Source organism: Stylophora pistillata, chromosome 7 (assembly GCF_964205215.1).
Source record: "Stylophora pistillata chromosome 7, jaStyPist1.2, whole genome shotgun sequence".
NCBI classification, from domain to species: domain Eukaryota; kingdom Metazoa; phylum Cnidaria; class Anthozoa; order Scleractinia; family Pocilloporidae; genus Stylophora; species Stylophora pistillata.
This window is the reverse complement of record NC_142525.1, coordinates 11,114,930-11,139,328: the sequence shown is the minus strand read 5'-3', so window position 1 is coordinate 11,139,328 and position 24,399 is coordinate 11,114,930. Positions and strand designations below refer to the sequence as shown.

General features: G+C 38.0%; 1 protein-coding gene across 2 annotated transcripts; it reads right to left on the bottom strand.

Annotated features, from left to right (window-relative positions):
* Positions 1-435: 435 nt before the first annotated feature.
* On the bottom strand, positions 436-23,436 carry LOC111334851 (histone demethylase UTY). Of its 2 annotated transcripts, none has more exons than XM_088728043.1 (33): positions 23,378-23,436; positions 20,083-20,167; positions 19,755-19,863; positions 19,431-19,483; positions 16,016-16,074; positions 14,735-14,855; positions 14,397-14,451; positions 13,975-14,103; positions 12,518-12,644; positions 12,228-12,326; positions 11,971-12,102; positions 11,070-11,107; positions 10,885-10,972; positions 10,588-10,666; positions 8,702-9,949; positions 8,209-8,314; positions 7,712-7,782; positions 7,175-7,245; positions 6,916-6,979; positions 6,687-6,760; positions 5,846-5,920; positions 5,658-5,706; positions 5,192-5,291; positions 4,581-4,695; positions 4,353-4,375; positions 3,920-4,041; positions 3,602-3,644; positions 3,430-3,480; positions 2,990-3,080; positions 2,674-2,800; positions 2,273-2,386; positions 1,824-1,874; positions 436-1,429 (listed from the first exon to the last, which is right to left on the bottom strand). In XM_088728043.1, the coding sequence occupies exons 7-33, from the start codon at positions 14,440-14,442 to the stop codon at positions 1,340-1,342; spliced, it is 3,423 nt and encodes a 1,140-aa protein (XP_088584169.1). In that variant the 5' UTR covers positions 14,443-14,451; positions 14,735-14,855; positions 16,016-16,074; positions 19,431-19,483; positions 19,755-19,863; positions 20,083-20,167; positions 23,378-23,436; the 3' UTR covers positions 436-1,339. The 2 variants fall into 2 exon arrangements, with proteins under 2 accessions (XP_088584169.1, XP_088584168.1); XM_088728042.1 differs by lacking the exon at positions 23,378-23,436 and adding an exon at positions 20,255-20,618.
* Positions 23,437-24,399: the final 963 nt, after the last annotated feature.

Here is a 24,399-nt window from a genome sequence, read left to right as displayed (position 1 = left end):
CTGACCATAACAGTGATTCCAATTCAACGCAACACAACGCGTTGCAGCGTCATAAAACTCTCACTCTTCTTACACTACCTAATTTTACTGAAATGAACGATTGGAAATCGCATATTTAAAATAGTTCACATGCAACGCTAAGGGATCGTGAAGATGTCTACGCAACATTAACCCTCTCTCTCCCATGATCGATAATTTAATTCTCCAACGCGATACCCATAAATTTCTTTGTTGATAAACCCTGAGAAAATTTTGTGTTTCATCCAATCAATCTCCATGAGCTGATAATTTTCTCAGTTCTCAAAACCTTTTTGCCAGAAAGTGCGTGAAAATTCTAGGGGGGGGGGGGGGGCGGGGGGAAATTCACATTCTGGTCAATGATGGGAACAAGAGGGTTAACCAGTATATTTTGTTCAAGTAAAGAGGGAAACCTAGTTATGCAAAGTAAGATGATGCTATTCCTTCGTCTGGCACAAACAAAAAATGCGGCGTACAATTATTCTGAGACAGTCTACCATAGGACAAGTATTTACAGACGAGATTGTTACGTATAACAAGACGAACAGAGTACCACCGAAATTATCCTTGCAATTTACGATAGCTTATACGAATGGTGGCTTATTTAGGCCGAGCCAAAAATACAATTTACAGGAGAAAACGAGGGGGGAGGGGGTGGGGTGAATCCTCTCACACCCAGAATTTGACGACGGCTTGAATTTCAATAATTAGTAGTCCTCAAGATTTTTTGAAATTTTATGCAATAGGTGTAAAAAATTTCTTTCAAGGTCTTTGATTTAAGACCTGGAAATCAATAAGAGAGGCTGAATTAAAAAGCAGAAAGAAAAACCAATAAGATTAACTAAGAAAAACGAGCGATTCTTGACGCAGTCGTGACACGTGTTCACGACGTGACGAAAACGATTTTTGAGTGACATCAAAACTTAAAGCTTAGACAGCTTAAAGCTTAGACAGTCACGCTACAGCCTGGGAAGATTAACATTGAAATGATCGTGCACAGATGACGCTTCATTGAACTTAACAAGGAAAAGAAAAAAAATATGTGCAAAAAAATGTGCTCATAAACCTCTAGGATCTTGCAATGAGAAAGTATTATTGTCAAATGACGGAGGAAAGTGCTGATTTTTTTAGAATTCATTGTACCGGCCACGGCGCTGAGCTGGCAGAAAAATTCAAATATAATCTTCCATTACCTAAATTAAATATCGTACAGCTCGCATGAGAATTCGATTGATGCTTGAATTTAACGCTTTGTTCATTATAGAAAATATAGCTCTCTTTTGTACAAAACAGAAAACGCAAAAGTATCAAAAAACGTTAACTACGCTAAATTGCTGACACCGTGAGCGACCAAGCCAACAGCCTGGGAAGGATTCTGGGATAGCACAGTGTCCACAGCGCGGTGGGTTACCTGAAACAACAGCGAAGAGGAAAAAAAACTGTAAATATATTATAACAAAATACTGACACCTCATTAAGGCTGCAGAACTATGTCGAATCGTCAACAGTCACAAACTCAACTTGGAGTCACGATAGTGCTTGTATTTAGCAGTAAATTTAAGCTACTTTTATCAGTTCGCGAGCCAGAAGCGAGTGATCTGCGAACTTTTCGATCGTTCTACAATCATTCCACGTGGTTTATTTGGCCGGTAAACCGACTTAAAGAGTGGTCTATTGCTTTCATAAATTAAAGTGCGATTTTCAATGGGTTTACAAGTGCAATAAACTAACGCTTATTGACCAATCGGGACGGTCGTCGTACTTCATCAGTTATTTCATAAACGAAAATAAAAACTGTTACTAACCGCATGTAATTTAAAACTATTGTACACTTCAGTCAGCTCCTCAAGCATGTACTGCAAAAAGGAGAAATTGGTGTAAGATGATAACAAAGGATATCTGACAATCATTTCCTTAACCCTTTCACCTCTTAGAGTGATCAGCATCTAATTTCTCCTTACAATATCACCCCTGAATCGAAAACTAAGGTCGAGAGAAGACAAGAAATGATCACAAACTAACGAAGCTCTTAATTGTTAAACAAATTTTCCTTGTCAGCACCTTAGGAAATGTAAAGAGAACAATATAGAGAATATGCATACAGATATTAGGGTGTAAAAAGTCAATTTTAATAAATATACTCCTTACAGTGTACAACCAACATCTGACGTTTCACTAACACACTAAAAAAGTACCACTGGTGTCAAACAACTCGGCGATTTATCAAACGTAAGTAATTTGTTTTCGTTTTTACCTGATTGAGAACTGTAAATCCAGCAAGATCACCGCTGGTCTTTCTAGCGCAATCTTGACAATAGACCGAGTGTTTCTTGGTTCCTGTCACGAACAGAATATTGAAAACCTCCACCTGAGGAGAGAAAGAGATGCACAAGTTAGTAAGCGGGTCACAGTGCTTTGGACAGAGTATCGTTAAATCAAATACGAAGTCATCAAAGAGCTCCTTTCGATGGAGTGTCGTTAACCTAAAACCAAAGTAGTCCTAATGGAAATCAGAAGAAAGGTGCCAAGCTTCCTAATGCATGGGATAACGTTGGCAAGAGACTTCTGAGTGTACGATGATGTCGTAACTCTTATATATGTCGAGACAAGCTTACAAGGAAGAACATAACACAGCAGAACAGAGAAGCTACTTACCTCGCACTGGGCACAGTAATGAGATCCTTCATTTTGTCTTTTGCCATGCCACACCACATCAATCCCAGCATGCTTTAGTTTCTCCACAGTAATCTGACAATACCTAAGTGACCTGGCCAGCACAACTCTGAAAGCAAACGCAACACTTACAAGATTAGAACTAGCAGAGGATGGGAACAATGATAGTCTAGCCGCAAAGATTTCCAAGAACATTTCTATGAAAGTACCTCTTAGTGAAATATTTATTAGATTCATGGATTAACAATCACTAAAGGAATAGAAGGGAAACAAGAATATAACTTTGGCAAGGACTCACCTGATGTGTTCAAACAACTTTCTTTCTGTAACTTTAACATTTCTAGCGAGATTCCATGACAAGTGCAGCATAGCCACAATGGACTTCTCACCTGAAGGTGAAAATGTAGGGAATTTCATAAACAGTGAAGATCAGCAGCACTGAACTTAACAGCTGGACCATGAAAATAACCCTTTAAGTTACAATAGCAAAGAGCCTTCTTCTAAACTGATCACTCCTCGATCATCATTCAAAAATGTTTTTTGAAGCCTTAGTCAGAAGTAAAGTAATCACAAGGCTGGTAAATCAAAGTAAAAGCGATATAACCTGCTGTCAGTATCCTAAAATGAACATGATACAGCTACTGCTTAGCTACGCTAAACCAAGTGAAACAACGTTGAAAGAAGAACAAAAAAAAAACACTTGGAGATGTTTGCAAATGGAGATAGTGTTTTTCTTACCTTGTAGTTTGTTCCATTCATATCTTTCGATGGCTGCTGTGTACATATCCTCTGCAAAAATATCATTTCAATATTACAAACATAAATCGTTGCAAATGAACAAGGTACAGTAGTGTAGTTTGATTTCGTTTTATGAAGTCTCTAGAAAATGCATTCAATCTCCTTCACTCACCTGTAAGAGGACCGACATTCCAGGCAATATTGTTACACCAGCCCTAATAAATGCAAAGGCAGTTTATTAGAACCTTGGCACTTCTGTGATTTCAAGTTTACACTGCTTCATCCTCTAACTCCCATGAGTGACCAAAACAGAATTTCTCCTTTACAATATCAATACAATATCAGAGACGACAATCAAGAAAAATATCGATCACGGGATTATTAGTTGATCCAATACCAAGTTCTCCAAACTAACACAATAAGAACTGTATGGCAGACAGTAAGGAGATTTACGAATGAGATCTTAAGATTGAAATGGTTCATTGCTCACCGACGACTGCACCCAATGCACCACCCCAGGACTAAGCCAGACCAGGTCACCAGGCCTTTGTATGAATCTGTACACTGGAACACGCTCCTCGTAGAGTTCCTCCAGAATGGGCCACCATGAGCCTGCACAAACAACGAGATAAAGGAAACAAAAAGGGGGATTACTTAGTGGAAATATCAATTTGCCCGAATGTAGGGAGTTCCAATTTTTAACGATATATATGGATTGGTTAAAGGAGACACCAGCAATCATAGAAATAGGGCCAGTGTTTCTACCTACACGTCGTCCATCGCTGTCTCAGTGTTTGAGAACACAAATGCTGTTTGGAGCTGGCAGGCTGTAGAGTGAGGGCTTGTCGTGTAGAGAAGGTGTGGGGAGAGTGGCTTAAAGAGAGTGGGAAAGTGATGTGTCACTGTAGTGAGAAGCTCCTTACCTGTTAGAAAATTGACGTTATTCCTGCAAAAGTAAAAACAAAAGTTACTATCAGTTGTCTTCAATCGACCCTGACGATGACTTCCGCCAAGATTGTCGAAATGTCAGTCAGCGCTACCAACACCAGTCCTTCTAACGACAACACTCACCCGGACGATCAGACTATATGTTCAAATGTTACCCTCGCGCTCAAGCCATTTACTGTCTCACTTTGAATCAAGTTACTTACTTTTCACATAAGTTGTGCAAAACGCCCCAATATTCTGTTGGAATTGCAAACCATTCCGAGTCTCCCGGTCCAATGTTGATATTTATGGCGTAAAAATTATTGTTTTCTTGATGACCTAAAGACAAATTTGATGGGTACAAAACTAGCTTTATCATTATATGATGCAATAATAATGTAATCTTCTTGGTAACTGGCAAAGAAGCATACAGCCATTAGAATGCCTTGCAATGCAATATTTGATCCTTCCTAAAAAAATACAGAAATGTTGGCAGTTTAGCCGAGATATCCAGAGCACTGGGATTTCAGATCAGGAGTTTCCTGATTCAAATACTCCACGCTATCACTTAATAATATTTTGTTTCTTTTAAGTCGTGGATTCACCCCTTCTAATGCACTTTGAAAGAACGCAGCTGACATTTTTCTACAAACAGTTAGGGTCTACCACAATTTAAGATCTATTCATTCAGTTCGTTTCAGGTTTTTCACCTCGCAGGTTAGTTCAGAGATGTACTTAAACATATTTCAAAATTAATCACCTTTTCTTTCTTGAAAACTAGACCTCGCTTTGTTAGGGATGCTATTGACCAAAGCTTGTTTGAACGGATAAATACCTGGTGTCCTGCATCCGGGTATCTTCATGTACAACTGCACTGAGTTCATGCCAAGAATTGTATGACCAATATGGCTTAACATGTTCCCAGGACTCACCACCTGAGAAAGTAAAGAGATTACAATCAGTAGATCTCCTAGACGAATGCCAATAAAATAAAGAACTTTGAAGACTTACTCAGATTGTCACAGTTTGCTGACCATTTCTCAGTTCATATAAGCTGTTCCTGGCTTCCAGTGCGATAGTAGCAGAGGACTGAAAAACGAGGGATTTTTTTTTTTTTTGGGGGGGTCGGGTGCGTGACCCGACCCGATCCGATCAGAACCAAACTTTCCTCGTTTTTTCGCTCCACCGCTACTACCGCGCTTCGTTCTATGAACTGAACCTGAACGCCCGGATCACTCCAGGATTCAGTCGGTGTATATTTTTAAAGGATGAGAAAATTCAGTGTACGAGGGGGTGCTAACCTTGGCAAATGGAGGGAGTTTGGTAAGTTCCTGGAGTTGAGTTTTCCATCTGAAGGGAGGAGAGCAAAGCAAAGCATGTCAGGTACATTCAAAACAAGACGATTAAATATCCATTTTTGTATAACACAAGTCTAAGAAGAAACCTTTCCGTAAAACTTACTTACAGTATCTACATGTCTAAAACTTACTTTCTCTCGTCAGAAAGATCAACATTAGTTCCAAACTTAATCCACTTAAACTTCTTTCCTTTGCCTTTCCTGCCACTGTTAGAAACAAACGGAGAGACTCCCATAAGCTTACACTAAGATCACTATATTATATATATACCTCCTCCTAACCGAGTTCGAGGGTCTTTAAGGATCGAGTTTTTCCGCTCAGATTTAGATAGATAGATAATAATCTTTAGACAGGGTGCGTTCTCACAGAAGTGGTTTTCAGAACGGCCCTGTATATCCCACCCATCCCACCCCAGGGGAGGACATCCATCACACAGTAATCTCGTGTGTGGGAAATTAACGTCTCCTACCCCTAACCCTGCAGGAGACGGGACCTCCATTTATTCGTCCCTATCCGAGAAGACTAGAGTATCTAACCATTTCTTGAGGTTATAGCAAGGAAGCAAATTCTTCTCAATTATTTTAAGACCCTGAGTGTTGGTCCGGCCGGGACTCGAACCCTCGACCTCCCGCACAACAGTCCAGCGCTTATTTATGGATCTATTGCGAAGCGCGCGGGCCAGAAATCCGAACGGAAAAAAATTAACAGGTTCCGTAACTTACAGTTCGGACAGAGAAAAACGAGGTTAGTGAGGTATTTATTTTATCTCTGGGTTTCAAATAGAGCGGAGGACTTCAATTAAAAAAAACTCTTGAATTTCGCGGGCCATACAGAGAGTTACAGCCCGCTAAATTGGTCAAATCATAGCGCACGTACTAACTGAGAGATATACTAAGGCATGGCATAGCACTATTCAATCTGATTTAGAAACAGAAGTAAACAAAAAAAATCTTTGTTGGGTAGGTAACTCACTTCTTGGAGCTTGACGATGAATCACTGTCTGATTGCGATGGTTCTTTGATTCCGGCTTGTCTGTCCTGCTCCTCCTGAAGTAAACAAACACAATAAACACTTAAGTTCCCCTATGACAATCGCACCTGTTGCACGACTATAACAATTTTATTAAAAAAGGTTCGCAAACACTTTTTGATCTAAATCGAACTTTCTAAAATCTATATTATCACTTCTCTAACGCGGTTACCTTCAAAGACTCTTGAAACGAGTTCGCCTGATACTGGGCATACTTTGCAATGGTTGTATAAGACCTGTAAAAAAAGAAACACCATGGATAGACGGCGTTACTGTGATGTTTTTGTGAATCCAGGGCTTCATCGTAAAAGGAGAGGGGAGGGTAAGGAACCAGAAATTTTTCGAAGGGGAGGGAGAACAGAAACCAAATTTCTCACTTCCGGATTGTTATCAAGAACTGCCACAAAAATGGTAGAAAAAACATCATTTACCTGCTGCTCTCACACAGCCAGACCTTGTTTTCACCAGCAGCATCCCAGTTTTCGTCTGACGCTTGAAGTCTCTGAAATGGACGGTAAGATAATCAGCAAATTTGTTATCAACCTAACTCATTCACTGGTCTGGCAATCATCTTAGTGAATATATAAGGTTCAGCATTTTAAGATACTGTCAAAGAGACTAAAGACAACCTAGATATTAGGGCACTTTTCGATTGTCATACAACCATGACCAACATAATTACAACGGCCAATTAGAAGAAAGGAAAATATCCTGAAGAGCCAATGAGAACTCACAGCTAAAGCGCGGGAAAACGAGGGCGACCAAGACGCGACTGGTGTTGGTTTTGAATCTGATTGGTCGAGAGAGTGGCGCGAGTTTTCCGTACCAATCACAGAGCAAATTAAAGAAAAACCAATGTAATCCCGAATTACTTTCGACATTCAATTGAAAACTGTTCTATTACCAGAAACAGTTTCCTTCGCTGTTTAGAACTGTGAAACTGAGTTTAAAGCTAAAACAAACTATACCTGTGTCCTGACTTCTACTTGGTGTTCACCATTTGTTTCAACAAGAGTCTTCGTTGAAAACAAACTAAGATCTGTAAGAAAAATCAATACTTGGCTTTATTTTTAACGTACGAGACTCCAAGGCATTAATGGATGGAGCCAAAGGGTTTATACAGAAGCAGCTGTAAATAATAAATTGCAGAGTCCGAAAAGTAAGTCGCGATGGCACGCAAAGTTTACCGGAATTTTGAGGTTGGGTGTGAAGTATAATTTATTATGCCTTTCTCAGCTGGAGTTCTGTGATGCGCACCAACATCAACTTCTTTTTTTCGCTTATTTTCCTTTTCTTTTGGACTTGCGCGACGGACTTCGCCGGAAAGAGGGACGGCTAATAGCCTAGTTGATCTTTTCTTGAAAACATTTAAAGTAACCTGTCAAGTATTTCAATCGTTTCAATTGTTTCAATCGTTCCGGTACAACAAGAAAACTATGCATAAATTGTTCAATCAGATACAAACCTAATCTAAGTGCCGCTGCTAACCCTCTGATCACTAGGATGGGATTTGAATTACTCAGCACCAAGTTTTGAAGTGCTGGTGAAAATGCATCTTTCTTGTTTTCAACCTACACAGGAATAATCAAAGAAAATATCACCACTGAAATAGCTAATGATAGAGGGATTGGTGAGCATGAAAGTCACATTTAAAGTCAGACACTGCGCGAGTTAATTCACTTTAAAATACAAAGTGCAAGGCTCTGCTCTAACGAAAATTAAATGGAGCCCAGTGCTCTGAAACTGTGAAATCCAGAGTGCCCAGTATATGCTTTTTATGAAAAAAATAAAATTCCTGAGTCGCCCGAGAGCAGAAGTAAGGCGCCAGGGGCCACCGGGCGCTGCTAGACCACAGCCTTAAAGTGTAGTGTAGCTACATGTAAATGGTCATTTAGAGATAAACTCTTGGACATGAACTCCGAGTTATAGAATTTAAGTTACATGGGAAACGCACTTACATAAATACTTGGCGTCTGTGGCGACAACTTGTCGGTAGGAAGAGGAGGGAGTGGAGTGTCTGGAGGGTGCGGTAACGCATTGGAATCAAACAGCAAGTTCAATTTTGGAACAGCCAAATTATCACCCCCCGAGCTGAGGTTGAACGGTGACTTGGATGACGAGCTAGGCGAGATGACTGCGAGTTGTTTTGATGGAGATAAGAGATCCGTTGGAATAAGAGAAGCTGGAGAGAAAGCAGACTGCCCTCCCTGTAGACCTGAACTTGGCGATAAACAGCTTGGGTTGATGATAGACAAAGGTTGAGTTAGACTGGGGGAGAGCTGAGATGCGGTCGGGTGAAAAGGCGATTTTTGTGTTGGCGACATGACATAATGACTTGGGGGTGAGAAAGGAGAAATTGTTGATAATCCACTTGCTGCTCCGGCAGCTGAACTTGGAAATCCCGTGTACATTGACATGGGTCCATTGCTAAGTGTGGGGTCACTCGTTCCTGTTAACGGGCTTGGCTTCACATCAGCAGTACAATTTATTTCATTCAAAAGAGCGGAATGCATTTCATTTGATAAAGATTGCTCACAAGTTGCTGTAGTTCCAGATTCACCTTGAAGAAGAGTTGTTCCTTCACTACTTGGAGCACTCGAATTAAACATTGTAGCATTAGATGACGTTGAAACAAAGTTTGAAAGAGGAGAAGTAATCGTTAACGCATTAGACCCTGCTATAGAATTGTGCTCTTCGGTCACTGCCATCATAGGATCACCCCCTGCAAGAGAGGTTTCCATGGCAGCAACGGTTGAATTACTGTGCGCCTCGGTGAAAATTGACTCTGACTGCGAGAACGGCCCAGGTAATGAAAGCGTAATTCCTTGAGTTGCGATGATAGATGTAACAGTTTGTGTCAAACTGTCGGTAGATTTGGCAAATTGATTTTCAGAGCATGTCGAAACCAAAATTTGACCATTTTGTGGTTGTACTGCATTAGACCAGTTTTCTCCTGAGCTTGAAGCAGGAACAGAAGCTTGATTAAGTCCATCATGATTTTCACCCTTCCCGTCCTGCAAAGAAACATGGTTCGCCATATTTTTACCAGAATACATGACTGCATTCTCCATAGGAACTGCACTATGAGCCTGTGCATTGTTTGGTTCTGTAACCTGTTGTTGTTGTTGTTGTTGTTGTTGTAAGTATATTTGTTGTAGTTGTTGTTGCTGTAGACCTTGCATCTGAGCACTTGTTAATAGCTTTACCTACAATGAAATAAAAAAAAAAAAACTAGAGTTCAATGTTCCATTCCTGTAAAAGTAAAATCGTATGCAGTATAAAGATTCCTTATGCAGCCATTAAGGAAGTTTTTTGGTCCCGACAGAATGAGAAACATGTATTACACTTTATTTGGTTCCCCATACAAATAAATTCTTTTGCAGTTACTGCATTTACATGTACACACATTTACACTGTACACTTCAAAGGAAAATTAAATAAATATAATTTTTATGACTAAGTTTCTTTTTAGGATCAATACAATGGCATCAAATGCTACTAGTATGAATGTCTACATTACAGGGTTGTAAAACAGGTCAAAAGTACTGTAAGTTCAAAAGAATCCCCTTTGTAAATTTTCAAATATGGAGGACATTGCTTGGTATACATCTTTGGCAACAAGCCCCATTGCTTTAAACATTCCGCAAGCCACACATGCGGTAAGAAGAATGACTGACTCCGAAACACCAACTGAAACTATACAGAGTGCTCAGAACACCAGATGAGCTACAATGAACCTGGTCAGACCATACATTAGGTTCCTACAGTGCCCTTGCACTCATTCTTGCAAGATGGACTGCATGTATATTCATGGCCAATGAACTATACTCATGGCAGGCCTTACTTGTGCATTCCTTATTGTCCTTGTTGTAAGCTCTGCTGGAATAGGTAACTGCCAAGCCTCATCGACAGATGGAATATTCCTAGGAGAAAAAAAAGTTTCACATCTAAGCCAATGAATTTGATGAATATATACCCCTGCAGGAATATAATACCTTGGTAAAACTAAGTGCACAGTTGGAAAGCAAAATACTCTACAACCTGAAAAAAATAAAATAAAGATGGGACTGCCAAGAGAAGGAAGTTACAAACACTTAACCTTTGTTTAGACCATGAGAGAATTTGAAATGGAAGAACTTACTTCTTTTGTGCTTTCCCTTGCTGAGGCATCATAGCCAGCTGGGCTTGCAGTGCCTTGACTCGAGCCTCAATTGTATTATCAGTTGCACCTGAGGATCAACAATTCCACATGAACTCAATTTAACTAAGCATTTAAAAGAAAGCTTTGCACAAAAATTCAGTTTGTTTTTAACTTGAATAACTCACCATATTTCCTAGCAGCACTGTAACATGCAATCGCATCACTGCAAGTAGAGAAAGAAACAAACCAAAAGATTTCAGGAAAAACATCAGATGCAATTTCAATTACAAATAAATCAAATTTTACAGCCTTTCTTTAGCCATTTACATGTACATGTTGTTCCTGCGAGTGATTAACATGAAACTCCTCTTTACATATCCATACAATGTCTAACAACAGGTAATGAGAACACTCAAATTATTTTATCAGTTAGATGTTGTTAGCTTGATCTAGAACCAAATACCGGTATACTTGTTCGTAACTCACAGGAAATGTGTAGCAGCTAGAGGGGAGAATTAGTGATCAGATCTTGGATGTTTAAGGGAGAAGAATGCAGTACAAGTGCAGACTCAAATGCAGTAAAATTATGTCTACCACAATGGTGAGGGAAAGGGAGTGTTGTTACAAGTGAAAACCAAGCCCAAAGATAAGGGAGATTCCACATGGGTAACTGTCCTCCAAGCTAAGGGGAACCTCAACATCATAAAGATATCTTGAGGTTCAAATTTCTCCTTGCTTTAAATTAATTTTTTTCAAGCTAGTACGATTTTGTTTTTCTCTCTAGGGCATTTGCTAACTTAAGATATTTTAACGGTGCTTTCAATAAGATTTGAAATAGGTGGCTACCTCGGTACAACATCCGCCGGAGAGCGACTTGATTGCGACTTAGCGTGGCGACTGCGACTTGAGCGCGGTGAAATATACCCGGCGACTCGCAACAGAATAGCCGCCGGAGCTCCGGCGGGTGCCAGGTCTTATTGAAAGCACTGTTTTAAGGTTTTCACAAACATCTCTCCTCCCACTTGAAATACACTGCCTATACTAGGCAATGAAAAGAGCAGACAAGCAAAAAGAAGAACTGTTCACCTCAACTGTTCACAGGCTTCGTATAGAATACCCAAGTCAGTCCATGCTGCCACATGGGTGGGGTCCAACTGAATGGCACACACATAGGCCTGCAAAGCATCCATGGGTTGATTTTGCTGTTGATACAACACACTGCAAGGAAAAAAAAAAAAAGCCAGGATTCACTTTCAAAGGTGTTATCCATATTCCTCAAAAAAAAAAAAAAAAAAAGAATAACTGCTTCAATTTCAGAAAATCTGGTGTGAGACAGAACTTACCCTATGGAGCACCATGTATCGGCATTTGCCTCTGACTTATCAATGGCATGACGGTACGAAGTGAAGGCATCATGAACTTTTCCTTGCATGGCGTAACACCTATAAAACAAAAACATTAAATATGGATTCAATTTCTCTAACCCTGAGGACCTACTGTTCAGAGTCAAGCTTGTAGAACACCATTAGTAAAGAAGTAATACAGTGGTAAAGAAAGGGAAAAAATCAAGCACCAGGGACATAAAATCACCACAAGGTTAGACAAGTTGCTACCATAACAAAACACATCCCACCTGCCAATTAGATACCATGCAGCACCACTGTTTGGATCTGTCTCAATAGCTTTCAGTAACAACTGGACAGCTTTTTCCATTCTGGATGTTCTGTCCCCCAGGTGCTCTTTGTTGTAATACATCCATCCTATTTAACAGAAAAGAATAGAAGCAGTCCTCTTACTATATATGATGACACAAGTTTGTAATTGCAAATGAATTAAGTTGCTAGAGCCTTGACATGCCCTTCTATGTTTCGAATGTTTTTGAAAATTTTTATATATATCTCGCCTAGTATTAATGGAATGGTCACCCATTTTGCCTGGTATTAACAAAAAGATCACTAATTTTGGGTAGAAAGGGCAGGGTTAGTAAGTAAGTAAGTAAGTAAGTAAGTAAGTAAGTAAACTGTAAGTAAGTAAGTCAGTAAGTAAGTCAGTAAGTAAGTAAGTGTTACTAACTACTAAGTTAGTAAAACTTTATTTACACAGGGTAGCCCATTCAGCTCAAGGCTGGTATCCATGGGGACCCTGTTTCTTAAAAATAAATTACAAAAAAATTCTCAATTATTTATATACATGACTAGGATTTTAAAACTACATTAACAGCCTAAGACTACAAACTAAGGGTTCGACACTAACAGCAGCCCACTAACCACAGACTAGTAGAAATTCAGTTTTGGCAAGTGGGTTTTGATTGCCATTAGTCAGTTTAGCTAGTAAGTTGAAAAGTTAGTGTCGAGCCCTGGAGGGGGGACTTTTCAGTAACTTGCTGGAGATGAAGTATAAAGATTTTTGTTTATGTTAAGTGGAGGGTTATCAACCGCCTATTAAGGAGAAGCATGCCAACCACTGTATTTTTGTCACTCAAAGTAGACATAGTAAGCCATTATTGGCACTTCTCATGCTGTGCCACGAGGCAAGACACTAACCTTCTTTAAAGTTGAGCTATAAGGTTTACCAGGTTCATTTTAATTACAAATCTTGGTAGCTTATTCAAGCCTCTTCACCATTACCCAAATCCCTATTTCCCATTCAATCTTAAATTCATTCATTCATTCATTCTTTTATTCACACTTATTCTAATAAAAATACAACAACAAGAAAGAGAAAAAGTAGAAAAAAATAAAAGAAGAGAGTCCTAACTATACATTAATTTACACAAAGCAGTGGAAGGAGTGTGTAGTAGCCAAAGGAGCCAAGCTTTTGAGTTGGCCACTAACACAGAGCAGTTACAGATGGGTGAAAGTTAAATACACTTAAGGAGATAGCACATATACTAAATAGTTAAAATAGTAAAATAGAGCTCTATGATAGGTTAAAGTTGTTCAAGATGTCTGCCTGCCAAGTAGGAAGAGTTTATATTCTTTTTTAAAGCTTTTAGCAGGGAGACACTTTATTTTGAAAGGTAACGTTTGCCAAATGTCTCCCCGAGTGCAAATCACATTGTAACAGACATATAATGTATTAAACACTTACCTAATTGTTTGTAAGCATTAGCCCTGACAGCATTAGGTGTGTTAGGACTCTCTATGATTGTCTCGTACATTTCCTGTGCTAAATCACACTTGTTCTGCATCTCGAAAAGGTGTCCCAGGTGAAAGCGGACTGGACAAGAAAACGGTCAGCTATTGTTAATATCAAAATTATTGTATCCAAAGTATAATATTGACAATTAGAAAGATGTTTGCACGGCTACATGTCCACACAATCTAATGTTGTAGATGTTGTTCAATCTTGTTGAATCTTTGCCATTGCAATCTGAAAATCTCTGGGCCTTCTGTAGACTGCATAATAATTTTATGGAAAGTAGGAGTGCCTTCAAATGCGCTAGTTCTATGATGCTTAGACTGCTAACATAATTTAAGTCAATTGTAATAGTATAAGTATTACTAGCTTACTTTCAACTTTAGATAATGAACAAGGACTGGAATCCATTAATGCCATCTGAAAATGCTGAAAACACAACACATAGTAAGATTTAATCAGTAGCTACAGTCAGCAATATATGAAAGGTAACTTCCACAAATGTGCATACAGGAGTTGCACTGTGATCTATAGATTTGAAAAATAAATCCTAATATTTTCTTCAAGTTTGAAATTAATCTACACCTTCCTTAAAGGATAAGTACACTTTACAATCTTTACCCCTGCTATGAGAGAATAAATACAAATATGTACTCTGTTTTGTTGGTGTTTAAGAAATTTAGGCTATCAAACAATCGTAAGATGAACTTACTTTAATACTAGCTTCACAGCTTCCTTGTTCTTTGAGTATGATCCCCAGTCTGAGATGAACTTCATTGGAACAATTAAAGCTGGGATCTATGTACAACACTTGCTGAAAAATCTTTACTGCCCTGTTGAATAGAAACACACAATGGCAAAATTCTACTTTGAAATGGTTCAAGATAGTTTTTGTATTAATTTTTTCAAAGCCCAACCTTATCTGCAAAAAATACCGCATGTTAAGCAATAATAAGGCATTTTATTAACATTACTATAATTATCATTTTTTATGACACCAAATTCGAGAAGACAAATGAAAAAGTGAATGAGAGAGACAATGAGAAACCTAGAGCACTTGGGATACCCGGGATACCTGTGATAAACCTGAGATTCCTAGGACACAGGAATGCACGAGATCAACCTGTGGATCATACTTGGAACAGCTCAATTTAAAACAACTTGGACACCTAGGATACTAAGGACAGCTGAGACAAGACTACAAGCAGTCCCTCCTTTTCAGCAAAGTCCATTGCACAAGTAAGGGAAAAACAAAAACAAAAACAGAAAACAAAAATTAATGCAAGTATGCTGCATGGAACTCTGGGAGTGTCATGAATAAAAAGAAGGGACTGCAGACTAATTAGTCTGATTAGTGCAGCACACTGATGTTAATTTTTTACATGTATTTCTCTTTGGCTTGTGCAACAGACCTCACTGAAAAGGAGGGACAGCTCACTGTCTAGGCAGAGACACACTTAGGACACCTAGAATCTTTAGGGCACTTGACGCACTAGGGATGAAAGGTACCAGGACAAGCTGGGAAACCTAAGACAACCATAACTTTGTAACACCAAATAACCCAAAGAGACTCTAGATACTGTATGTTCAGGTGTACCTTGTGGATCAATTTTTTTTTCATTCAAAATTCTTCAAACCAGTTTAATTTTCATAAAAAAAAAACAAACTTAAATACTGGTTAAAAAAGTTAAATCAAGAATGAATTTGAACCATTACCCTTTAATACCATGATTATCAGTTGAGCGAGATTCAAAAAAAATTTGGTAACTGAGTTTAAACTGCAAATTAACGGGGTTTTCACAGCCAACCATTTGATGGTGACCATCTAAAGAGTTGTGTGTCACCAAAACATTGAAAATAAAGGCCTGTTGCCGCTGGAAACAGAACAAGTTTCCTGTGACAATAACATGATTTTAATGTCAAAACATGGTTGCCAAACTTCTGTTTGCACCTTACTAAACCGATAAGCATAGGATGAAGAGGTTGCTCTTACCAGGGATATGCTGAGAAATTAAAATAAACAATCCCTAGGCCATAAAGAAATGTTGCATCCTGTAAATGGAATAAAGGAAAGAACACACTTCATTAAGATGAGTTCAAAAATTCTGCCAATGTGTTACAGTGTACTTGCATACCTGTTCAGTGTGTCAACTTAAAAATGAAAATTCTATCAATGACAATAATTTCACAATGTTATGGCTAATATTGATATTACTCCACAGCAGGGAATTAAGAGTTTGTGTTTCTTTATAACCACAGTTAAGTTCAAAGTAGTCCACATATGAATCTTCATAAATTATAGTGCAGATCACTTATAATCACTAGCATGAACCAAGTTTGTAGGCAATGTGAAGTTTCTTTGAGTTAACATCACTGTACTTCTGCTGTAAACATATCTTAACACCAATATTTACTCATCTGCTGTATCATTCGTGAATTTTTCATAGTGCAAGAATACTTGCTATAATATCAATGACCATGTAATAAAGACCAAGGTGAATAAAACTTTCCCGCTAAGGGAATGTCAAATACACATTAGATGGTGACAAAGAGTACAACATGTAATTCATGGGATGACGTACTGTCGAAAATCAGATCTTCTCATAATTATAGGTGGGTTTAAGTGTCTTTTAGAAAGTTACTACCAATTTAAGGGACTAGGCTAGAACATATTTCCTCTCCTCTAAATACTGCAGGAGGATAACAATAATTTTCACCATTGTATAATTTGGAGTAATTGTGTTTCAGGACAAAAAAATAGCCAATAAAACTAATTACACATATCTAACCAATGTGATTTTCTCCCACTAACCTAAAGGGAAATGATCAGTGCAACTTTACATGAAGGCTAGTTTCACCGTGTATTAGAGAAAGGGAAAAAAACAATGCAGGACCTTGAAAAAAGTGCAACTTAGCAACGCAAAAGTCATAAGACACAGTGTACATATTTTCATGTTGGAATTTCAGAGAAACAAAGCTCTCTATCTAGATTTGTTTTACCAAAAAGCCTCTGTGATGCTCTTGTCAATGACAAAATTCTTTCACTAGAATTATAACTTCTCTGTGTGCTTACCATTTTTTTTTTTATCACTCTTCAAGTTTTAACCTACAGAAACTGGAACACGAGTATGATGAATGCATCAAAATTCAGTCTATCTCTACGACTTTTATGCTTATCTCAAGGGAAACACAACCATGATATCTAACAATTTAAAGAAGGTGATATCTGGTTTACAGTCCAGAATCATGGGACAAAAAATGACTGTCTTTCTAGCGATAGTAAGTTGGTCATTTAAAACAATGTGTCTTCAAAGAATTGTTTAAATCTTTTCATAATTAAGAGATGAACTAATTTAACTTATATCAGATTTCAAAACCTTGTACATTACTTCATCCACCCCAGTGATCACAACCGCAATTTTTTTTTTTCAATCAACAATCCATCCACGTGGTGTAAGATAGAACTTACTGCTATGTTTAACACATACTTATGTGAGCACAATTACATTTAGCATAAAAGATAACCTAAAACCATCTTTCTTGCCTGTATTTTCCCAAGCTTTCATATATTATTTGGACAAAAGAAGATACCGGCATCTTAAAAAATTGAAGAAAAGCTTTACTTTGTCACACAGGCAAAGGTTTGACCTTGATTGATTCAAATTACATATGACACTATCTTGAAATAATGCACACAGCTATCAAGTCCTTATCTTTTCTACAATCCGATTTAAAACAAATTTTGCACAGAACACAATATTGGTTTCCTTTGGCTCACATGAACAAGACACGCTCTCCATGACTACAAAGTTACACCTCGAAAGGTGCATTCCACTTTTAGTTAAGACTTTCCTACCATAAAGCTTTCCATCAGACTCCAGCTTAGACATGTTGTTTTCCAAATATAGCTAACCCTAACCATTTTCTCATTTCTCATAGAGACCTGACCAACTACTAAGAGAGTAACCATGTTGGAATACCTCCCTCCCACCCCCAGAGAGTAACAATATTGTGACAGCTTCAAAATTTGAATAAGCTCCAATGGTGTGGACCCCAAGGCATATTACGAAGTTGAACTGCAAGGATAAAGCTATCACTTTTAATTTCAGTTGTGTGTTCTTTGTTTAAGAGCTAAGTATATGAAATGTGAACTGCCTTACAGGTCATGTTAGAATATGCTGTTTGTTTGAAATAAAAGCTCTCTCTAGCATCCCTTTCGCTTATCTACTGAGTAGAAAATCTAAGTTTCATTCACCATGCTAACAACCAGTAAAAGATATTTTCTCAACTGTAATAGACAAAACATTATGATGTAAATAGTCTTGGGTGATCTAAAACCATTTTACTTTTTTGACACCTTTGTGACGTGTCATTCAATCACCTACAATGTAAACACCAACTCAAATAAAATTTCCTAAAAATAAATTAATCAGACATCTTTAAAGTAATTCTGGCACTGTACCAGTAATAACTTTAAGTTCTTAAGAATCATTTGTAAACATCTGATGACAACACAAGGCTAGTTTCTGCAATGAATGCTCACACATGTATCCTAATTCGCCTTATCAAGCATTTTTTGCTGACTAAATAGAGCAATTCGCAATAAACATTGCTGCATTCTAAATTGATTGAAAGTGAAGTTTATAAATAGCACAACTATCTTTTTTCATTTTTGAATTAAACTCGGCCACTTAAAAACTGTAGCTACATTTATATATGCATAGGACAAGTTTATAAGAGGCAAATTTATTAAATTCAATTTCAAGAACAAGATCCAAAATGCATTAATCTGGAAAATGGGCAATGTTAATGATGGGATTTTCCCTGAGCGACGTACGAGTGGTAAATAGTTTCCGCTTTGGCCCCTACGCTTTTACTAAAGAGTACTAAAGAGTTTAAAATCGGCAAAAACAGAATTTCCCTTCTTCAATAATTGATGAACAAATGTCTTTTGTCTGGCAATCGTGGATTTGGCGGTTCAAACATATTTCGTTTAGCTAAACTGAAAATGATACCAACTTCCTGATGTTAACACTAACTGAAATATTTCGTTCTTTTTGGATAGACACTATTTCACTCTTTCTGGTTTATGAGTTGCGTTGAAAACACGACTACAACTTCAGTTCGAACTGAGTTCAAGTGAAGTTTGAACTCATTGACCATATCAAGGTCGTAGAATGAAAACAAAAGGAACTCTTCGTAAGATAAATATAACACGACAAGAATGATCTAGTGCTACAATTTCCGTTTAAAACTGTAATATTTAAAGCTTTTCTCGGCTAAACTGCGTTTTAAATGCCCGAATACACAGCGATTTAAAGACAGCTTCGTGAAAACGCAATACAATAAAGTGTACACTATCACTGAAGTTCGCACGAGTGCAAACAATAAAATTACGCCAACTTTACCTTCCAATAATCGACCTGTTGAACGTTAAAGAACCTTTGGTAAGCTGAAAGCGCTGAAAATGAAATATAAGATACACTGAGAGAGCGACGAATCGAGAGATTTGACAATAAATCACTACCATTTGTAACTACGTATTAGACGTAAAACCTTTGAAGTACACTGACTGATGAACTCACGGAAGGAAAGTACTGCTTTTTTTTTTTAACTTTTATTTAGAACCTTTTCAATCAGAAACAACCAACTTTAAGGAAGGTAATAAAATATGCGAATATTCTTAACTCTTACGCAATTTCTCGCGTAGTACCGTTCAATTTTTACAGTACCTTTAGGAAAGTCGTCAAGCAACAGGTGAATGTGTCCCAGTCTACAGAATGTGGAGGGATGGACTGACTTCCCTTCTCGTTGCAATTCTTTCTCGAGAAATGCTACACCCTGGATTTAAAGGCACATTATAAGGATTCTCATTAGCAAAGTGTTTATTGTAAATAAAGGATGCTTCTACTCCACGTCGTTCGCGTAATTATTCGGTTACCAAACAATTAATGCTCCCGGCAAACTGTCAGCAAAGCTGATACCGTCGAGTGCATCAACAGAAATCATAAACTTTGCAGAAAAAGTCCACAACATAGAGTCCTCAAACTTCAGTCTTACCTTAAGCAATAACGATTTGTGGTTCAGGTCAGGCAAAGATGGATCTCCAACTGGGTCCTGAATTCGCAAAAATCCGTACAATCGGCTAAAGAAAGGACACACACAAGAGCGTTTGATCAGTAAGACCCAACCGTAAACTCAAGAACACGAATGGGCACATTCACGTCCAAACCTGTCATAATTCGACAAAATCTCCTTTTCTCGATCGCTCAAGACATCCACTTGGGAAACCATTGAGCATATTACTGGCCAAGTTCGCCAACTTTATCAGTTTCGCCCTACAAATACCCCACGCAAGTGACAGAACTAAAATTCAAGCATCCAACAAAAACAAAAGGCCAAATAGATGGTCGAACTGTCCTCCGGTAACGTTCCCGCGAACCATAAGTTTTTCAGTCCCTTTCGCCAAAGCATGCAACCATAACCACCAAACACACACTTCTCGCGTCTAAATCCGTAAATTTCTGCATCAAAGAAACGATGGTTTCATTGTCAAAATCATTGAAATGCAAGAAAACTTGTCTACACTGGAGGGGTAGGAGCGGTGGAGCACGCCGTAAAGATACGGATATAGTTGACCAATCACAAAGGAGTGTTAAGATCACGTGGGGGATTCCATTTACCACGCATTCGCGTGAAGGAAGTGCCGATTTGTGGCCGATTTACGAACTTATTGCACTTCCTGTAGGAAGTACAATTTTTTTTTTCAATTGAAACGCCCGTTTCATGCGTCAATGGACGCCTCTACAAACTTGCCAGGAATTTACTTCTAAGTTACTCTTTAATTTTTTCTGTAAAAACTTTGTTTTGTCTGTATAGAGTGTGACATATTTAGCATGCTCGGCAGGAAATTACTGTTATGTTAATATGTCTGTGTTTGTATTGGATCAATGAGATTTCAGCGTATTGGTCCATGAATGACGAAAAAAGCTTTCGTTCTCTCGCATTTCGCTCTAATGGCGTGCACTGGCTTAACGAACCCATTCGTAGAAGTTCAGGAACTTGCTTTGAAGGGAAAATTGTGTTGAGACCTCACACAACACAAAAAAAATCGTCGACTTACAGCAACTTACCTTCCCGCTAAAAAATACTTGTAGTAATATAATGTGACAGTCTTCGTTAAAACGTTTTTGTCCGTTGGCAGAATATGTCACCCATGCGTACAACTTGAATTTCCAAGGTGATTTCAAGTTGTGATGATTCACTTTGCAATAATACGATTAGCACATCCCTCAATGAAAGCCAAAGTCACTGATATTATTACACAAAACTTGTTCTACTTATACACGTGGTTTAATCAAATATGAAAATTAGTATTTATTAATAACTTCGCGTCCGTTGAACCCTAAGGTTACGTCTTGACCTTAACCCTGACAGTTCGAGCCTACACTACCTCCCAGTGAAGTCTCCACACTATTTTTTTGAACAAATAAAACGCGAATTCAAACCGTTGATCATAAAATACACTTGGCAGCGATTGCGTGTTTGAGAAATCTCGCGTGACTTTCGTGTATACAAAATATTCTTCTTAATTATTTTTTCTTGCATTTATGCAGGAGGTATTGTTTAAAAGGTAAATTTAAATAGCTTTGATAGGGTTCGGTGCGTGTTTACATGAGATCAGAAACACCGCGTGCTTAAGTTTAGCGATGAAAACTATCAATTTCGTCCGTCGGACACGCAATCTGGATGAATCGCTTGCAAAGAGAAGTTCGGAAATTCCGTGAGTTTTTTTTTTTTTTGTTTCCGCTTGGGGGGAATATTTAATTTACTTTGACAGCAGTCACTTCGCAATTTCAAATTGTGACATGTCCAGTCAGTCGCGGTATATAAAAATAAATCTGATTTTGAGGTGATAGTTATGATTTTCTGATAAGCATCTTAACAATATTCAAAACAGCATGACATTTCCCTAAATGATTCAAAGAATATGTTCTTCTGTTGACATTAAACACACTATTACTACTACTACTACTACTACTACTACTATAACAACAGAAACAAAAACAAAACAAAAAATAACAGCAAGAAATATTTTTTTATCACAAGTTAGTTCCGGTGGTAGATCGAAGTCTTATTTGTATTCAACACTTTGAGGTGTAATGTAATTTGACAAACCTTGTTTCCTTTACAAACTTTCCTTTCTTTTTATTTGAAAGTTAATATTAGTAAATCTGATTTTTAGATGGTGTTACCCCGAAAGGCAATTTTCAAAATTAGTTCCAGTCTCAACATCGAGTGACCCAAGAATTAAAGCAATATCTTGATCTTGTTCAGCTTTTCGGAATGTCTTTGTCAGGGCAGGGAAAAACAAGAAATTAATGATATGAAGGTCAACACTTTGATTGAGAAGCGACAGGCAGTTTTCCCTGAAATTTCTGTCGATTTGCTTTCGGAACCCTCGCTAATTTTTTTATTTTTTTATTTTTTTGATATTTGCACACAAAGTCATAGCACGAGTTAAGTCACGCATGCGCAGTTCACCCGCCTCTGCAGACAGGTACCTGACTAAAACACGTAAGGACATATGTCAGTTAACAAGAATTCCCGACTTCTGTGGTGCCATTTAATAACGCTGTTTCGCTGTCGCGCTTACACTTGACTATGAGCTGTTGGTGCGTCGCGCGGAACTTTGGGCATGCTAACCTCAATATTTTTTCACTTTTTGTTTTTGTTTCGTAGTCTACGCTTACATACGGTGGCCTACAGGGGCAGTACAAAAATATTTTCCCAGTAAAAAAATATTTTTCCCAGTACTAAAATATTTTTCCCAGTACAAAAATATTTTTCTCAGTACAAAAATATTTTTCCCAGTACAAAAACATTTTTCTCAGTGCAAAAATATTTTTCCCAGTACAAAAATATTATTCCCAGTACAAAAATAGTTTTCCCCAGTACAAAACTATTGATCCTAGTACAAAACTAGTTATCCCAGTACAAAAATATTTTTGTACTGGAATAAATATTTCTTTACTGAGATAAATATTTCTGTACTGAGATAAATATTTCTGTACAGGGATAAATATTTTTGTACTGAAATTAATATTTTTGTACTGGAATATATATTTTTGTACTGTGATAAATATTTTTGTACTGCCCCTGTGGGCCGCCGCACTTACACGGTCCGCCGGCCAGTAGAAAACCCTTCAATTGCGTACAGCTTTAGAAAACCATACCTATGATGATGCACTTCACATAACTGACGTAACAGTAAATGACGTTCGTTTCTTGTATGAGTGTCTAGCGAAATTCGAGTTTCAAGCGGATTAATAACAAAAATTAAAAGTACACCAACCTGAGATTCTGTTCTTCTTTACGTATCAATTTTAGACTCTGTGCAAACTTCGTGCTTTTTAACTACTTGAAAGGAAATGAATGACTGACGTGACAAAAGGACTAAAGATTTTATATCCGATTCGCGGTGTACGTGTTCCTACAAATTACATCATTTCCTTCCATAAGCTTCGTTCCGCTCACGGGCAGTAAAAAGCGCATTTCCCTGATTGGAAAAAGACAGTTAAATATTGTTGTCCGCCTGTTGGTACTAGCCACACTTAACCCTTCGCCAACGTAGCGATTTTGATCGACAGGTTCAGTAAATCCGCATGATTTATAGCTTTAATACTACGTAAAGCGAGACAACAATCGGCGGCTCTGACTCAATCTAGACCTCCTCAAAGTCAAGGTCATTCTAACCACCCGGCATGGCAGACAACCTGAATTTCTCGATATAACTGACAGACTGATAAGTTTCATGGAACAATCTTATTTGCCTGGAGTGGGAGATGACAGATTCTTTTGTGAATAATCATCGCGAAACCTCCTTCCGTTTTGCTTCAGCCTCCGACATCCTCTCTCTTAGCTTTATCACAATGTCTGAAAATGACCTTCAATATGTAGTTCGTAATGTTTATTTCTGGGAATAAGATATTATGCATAATGATGTAAAAGAAACTGTAAAATTGAGATGGAGTTTCCAATGTGCGGAAGCTATCGCTGAGATTGTTCGATGAAGGGCACAATTCTGCCTTCAATGCAAGTACCCAGTGTTACAGTACTTACTTTTGCTGAAATAAGGAGAATGGAGACCGTACTGCGTATTAGTAAAGCAAAGTTCGATCGTTTTCCACTCTTAAAATTGAAATTATGATCTGTGTAATATGAAAACATTGACTCATGCTAACGTCCATATAACTTCCTTGATATTTTTCTGTCCATGAGTCAGCCTGAATACACGAGCCCGGATGGAATGCCATTCACGAAGTGTTCTCATAAATCACACTGAAATATCCGCAAAACTTCCCTTTCGAAACTTAG

Excerpts from the sequence above, each read along its gene's own strand:
- LOC111334851 (XM_088728042.1), bottom strand. The coding sequence starts at position 20,316 with ATGGTTTCCCAAGTGGATGTCTTGAGCGATCGAGAAAAGGAGATTTTG. Across the intron at positions 14,104-14,396 it reads TTCATTATCTAAAGTTGAAA|TCCGCTTTCACCTGGGACAC; the intron begins GTAAGCTAGTAA and ends TTTCTTGTCCAG. Across the intron at positions 3,481-3,601 it reads GAATGTCGGTCCTCTTACAG|AGGATATGTACACAGCAGCC; the intron begins GTGAGTGAAGGA and ends ATATTTTTGCAG.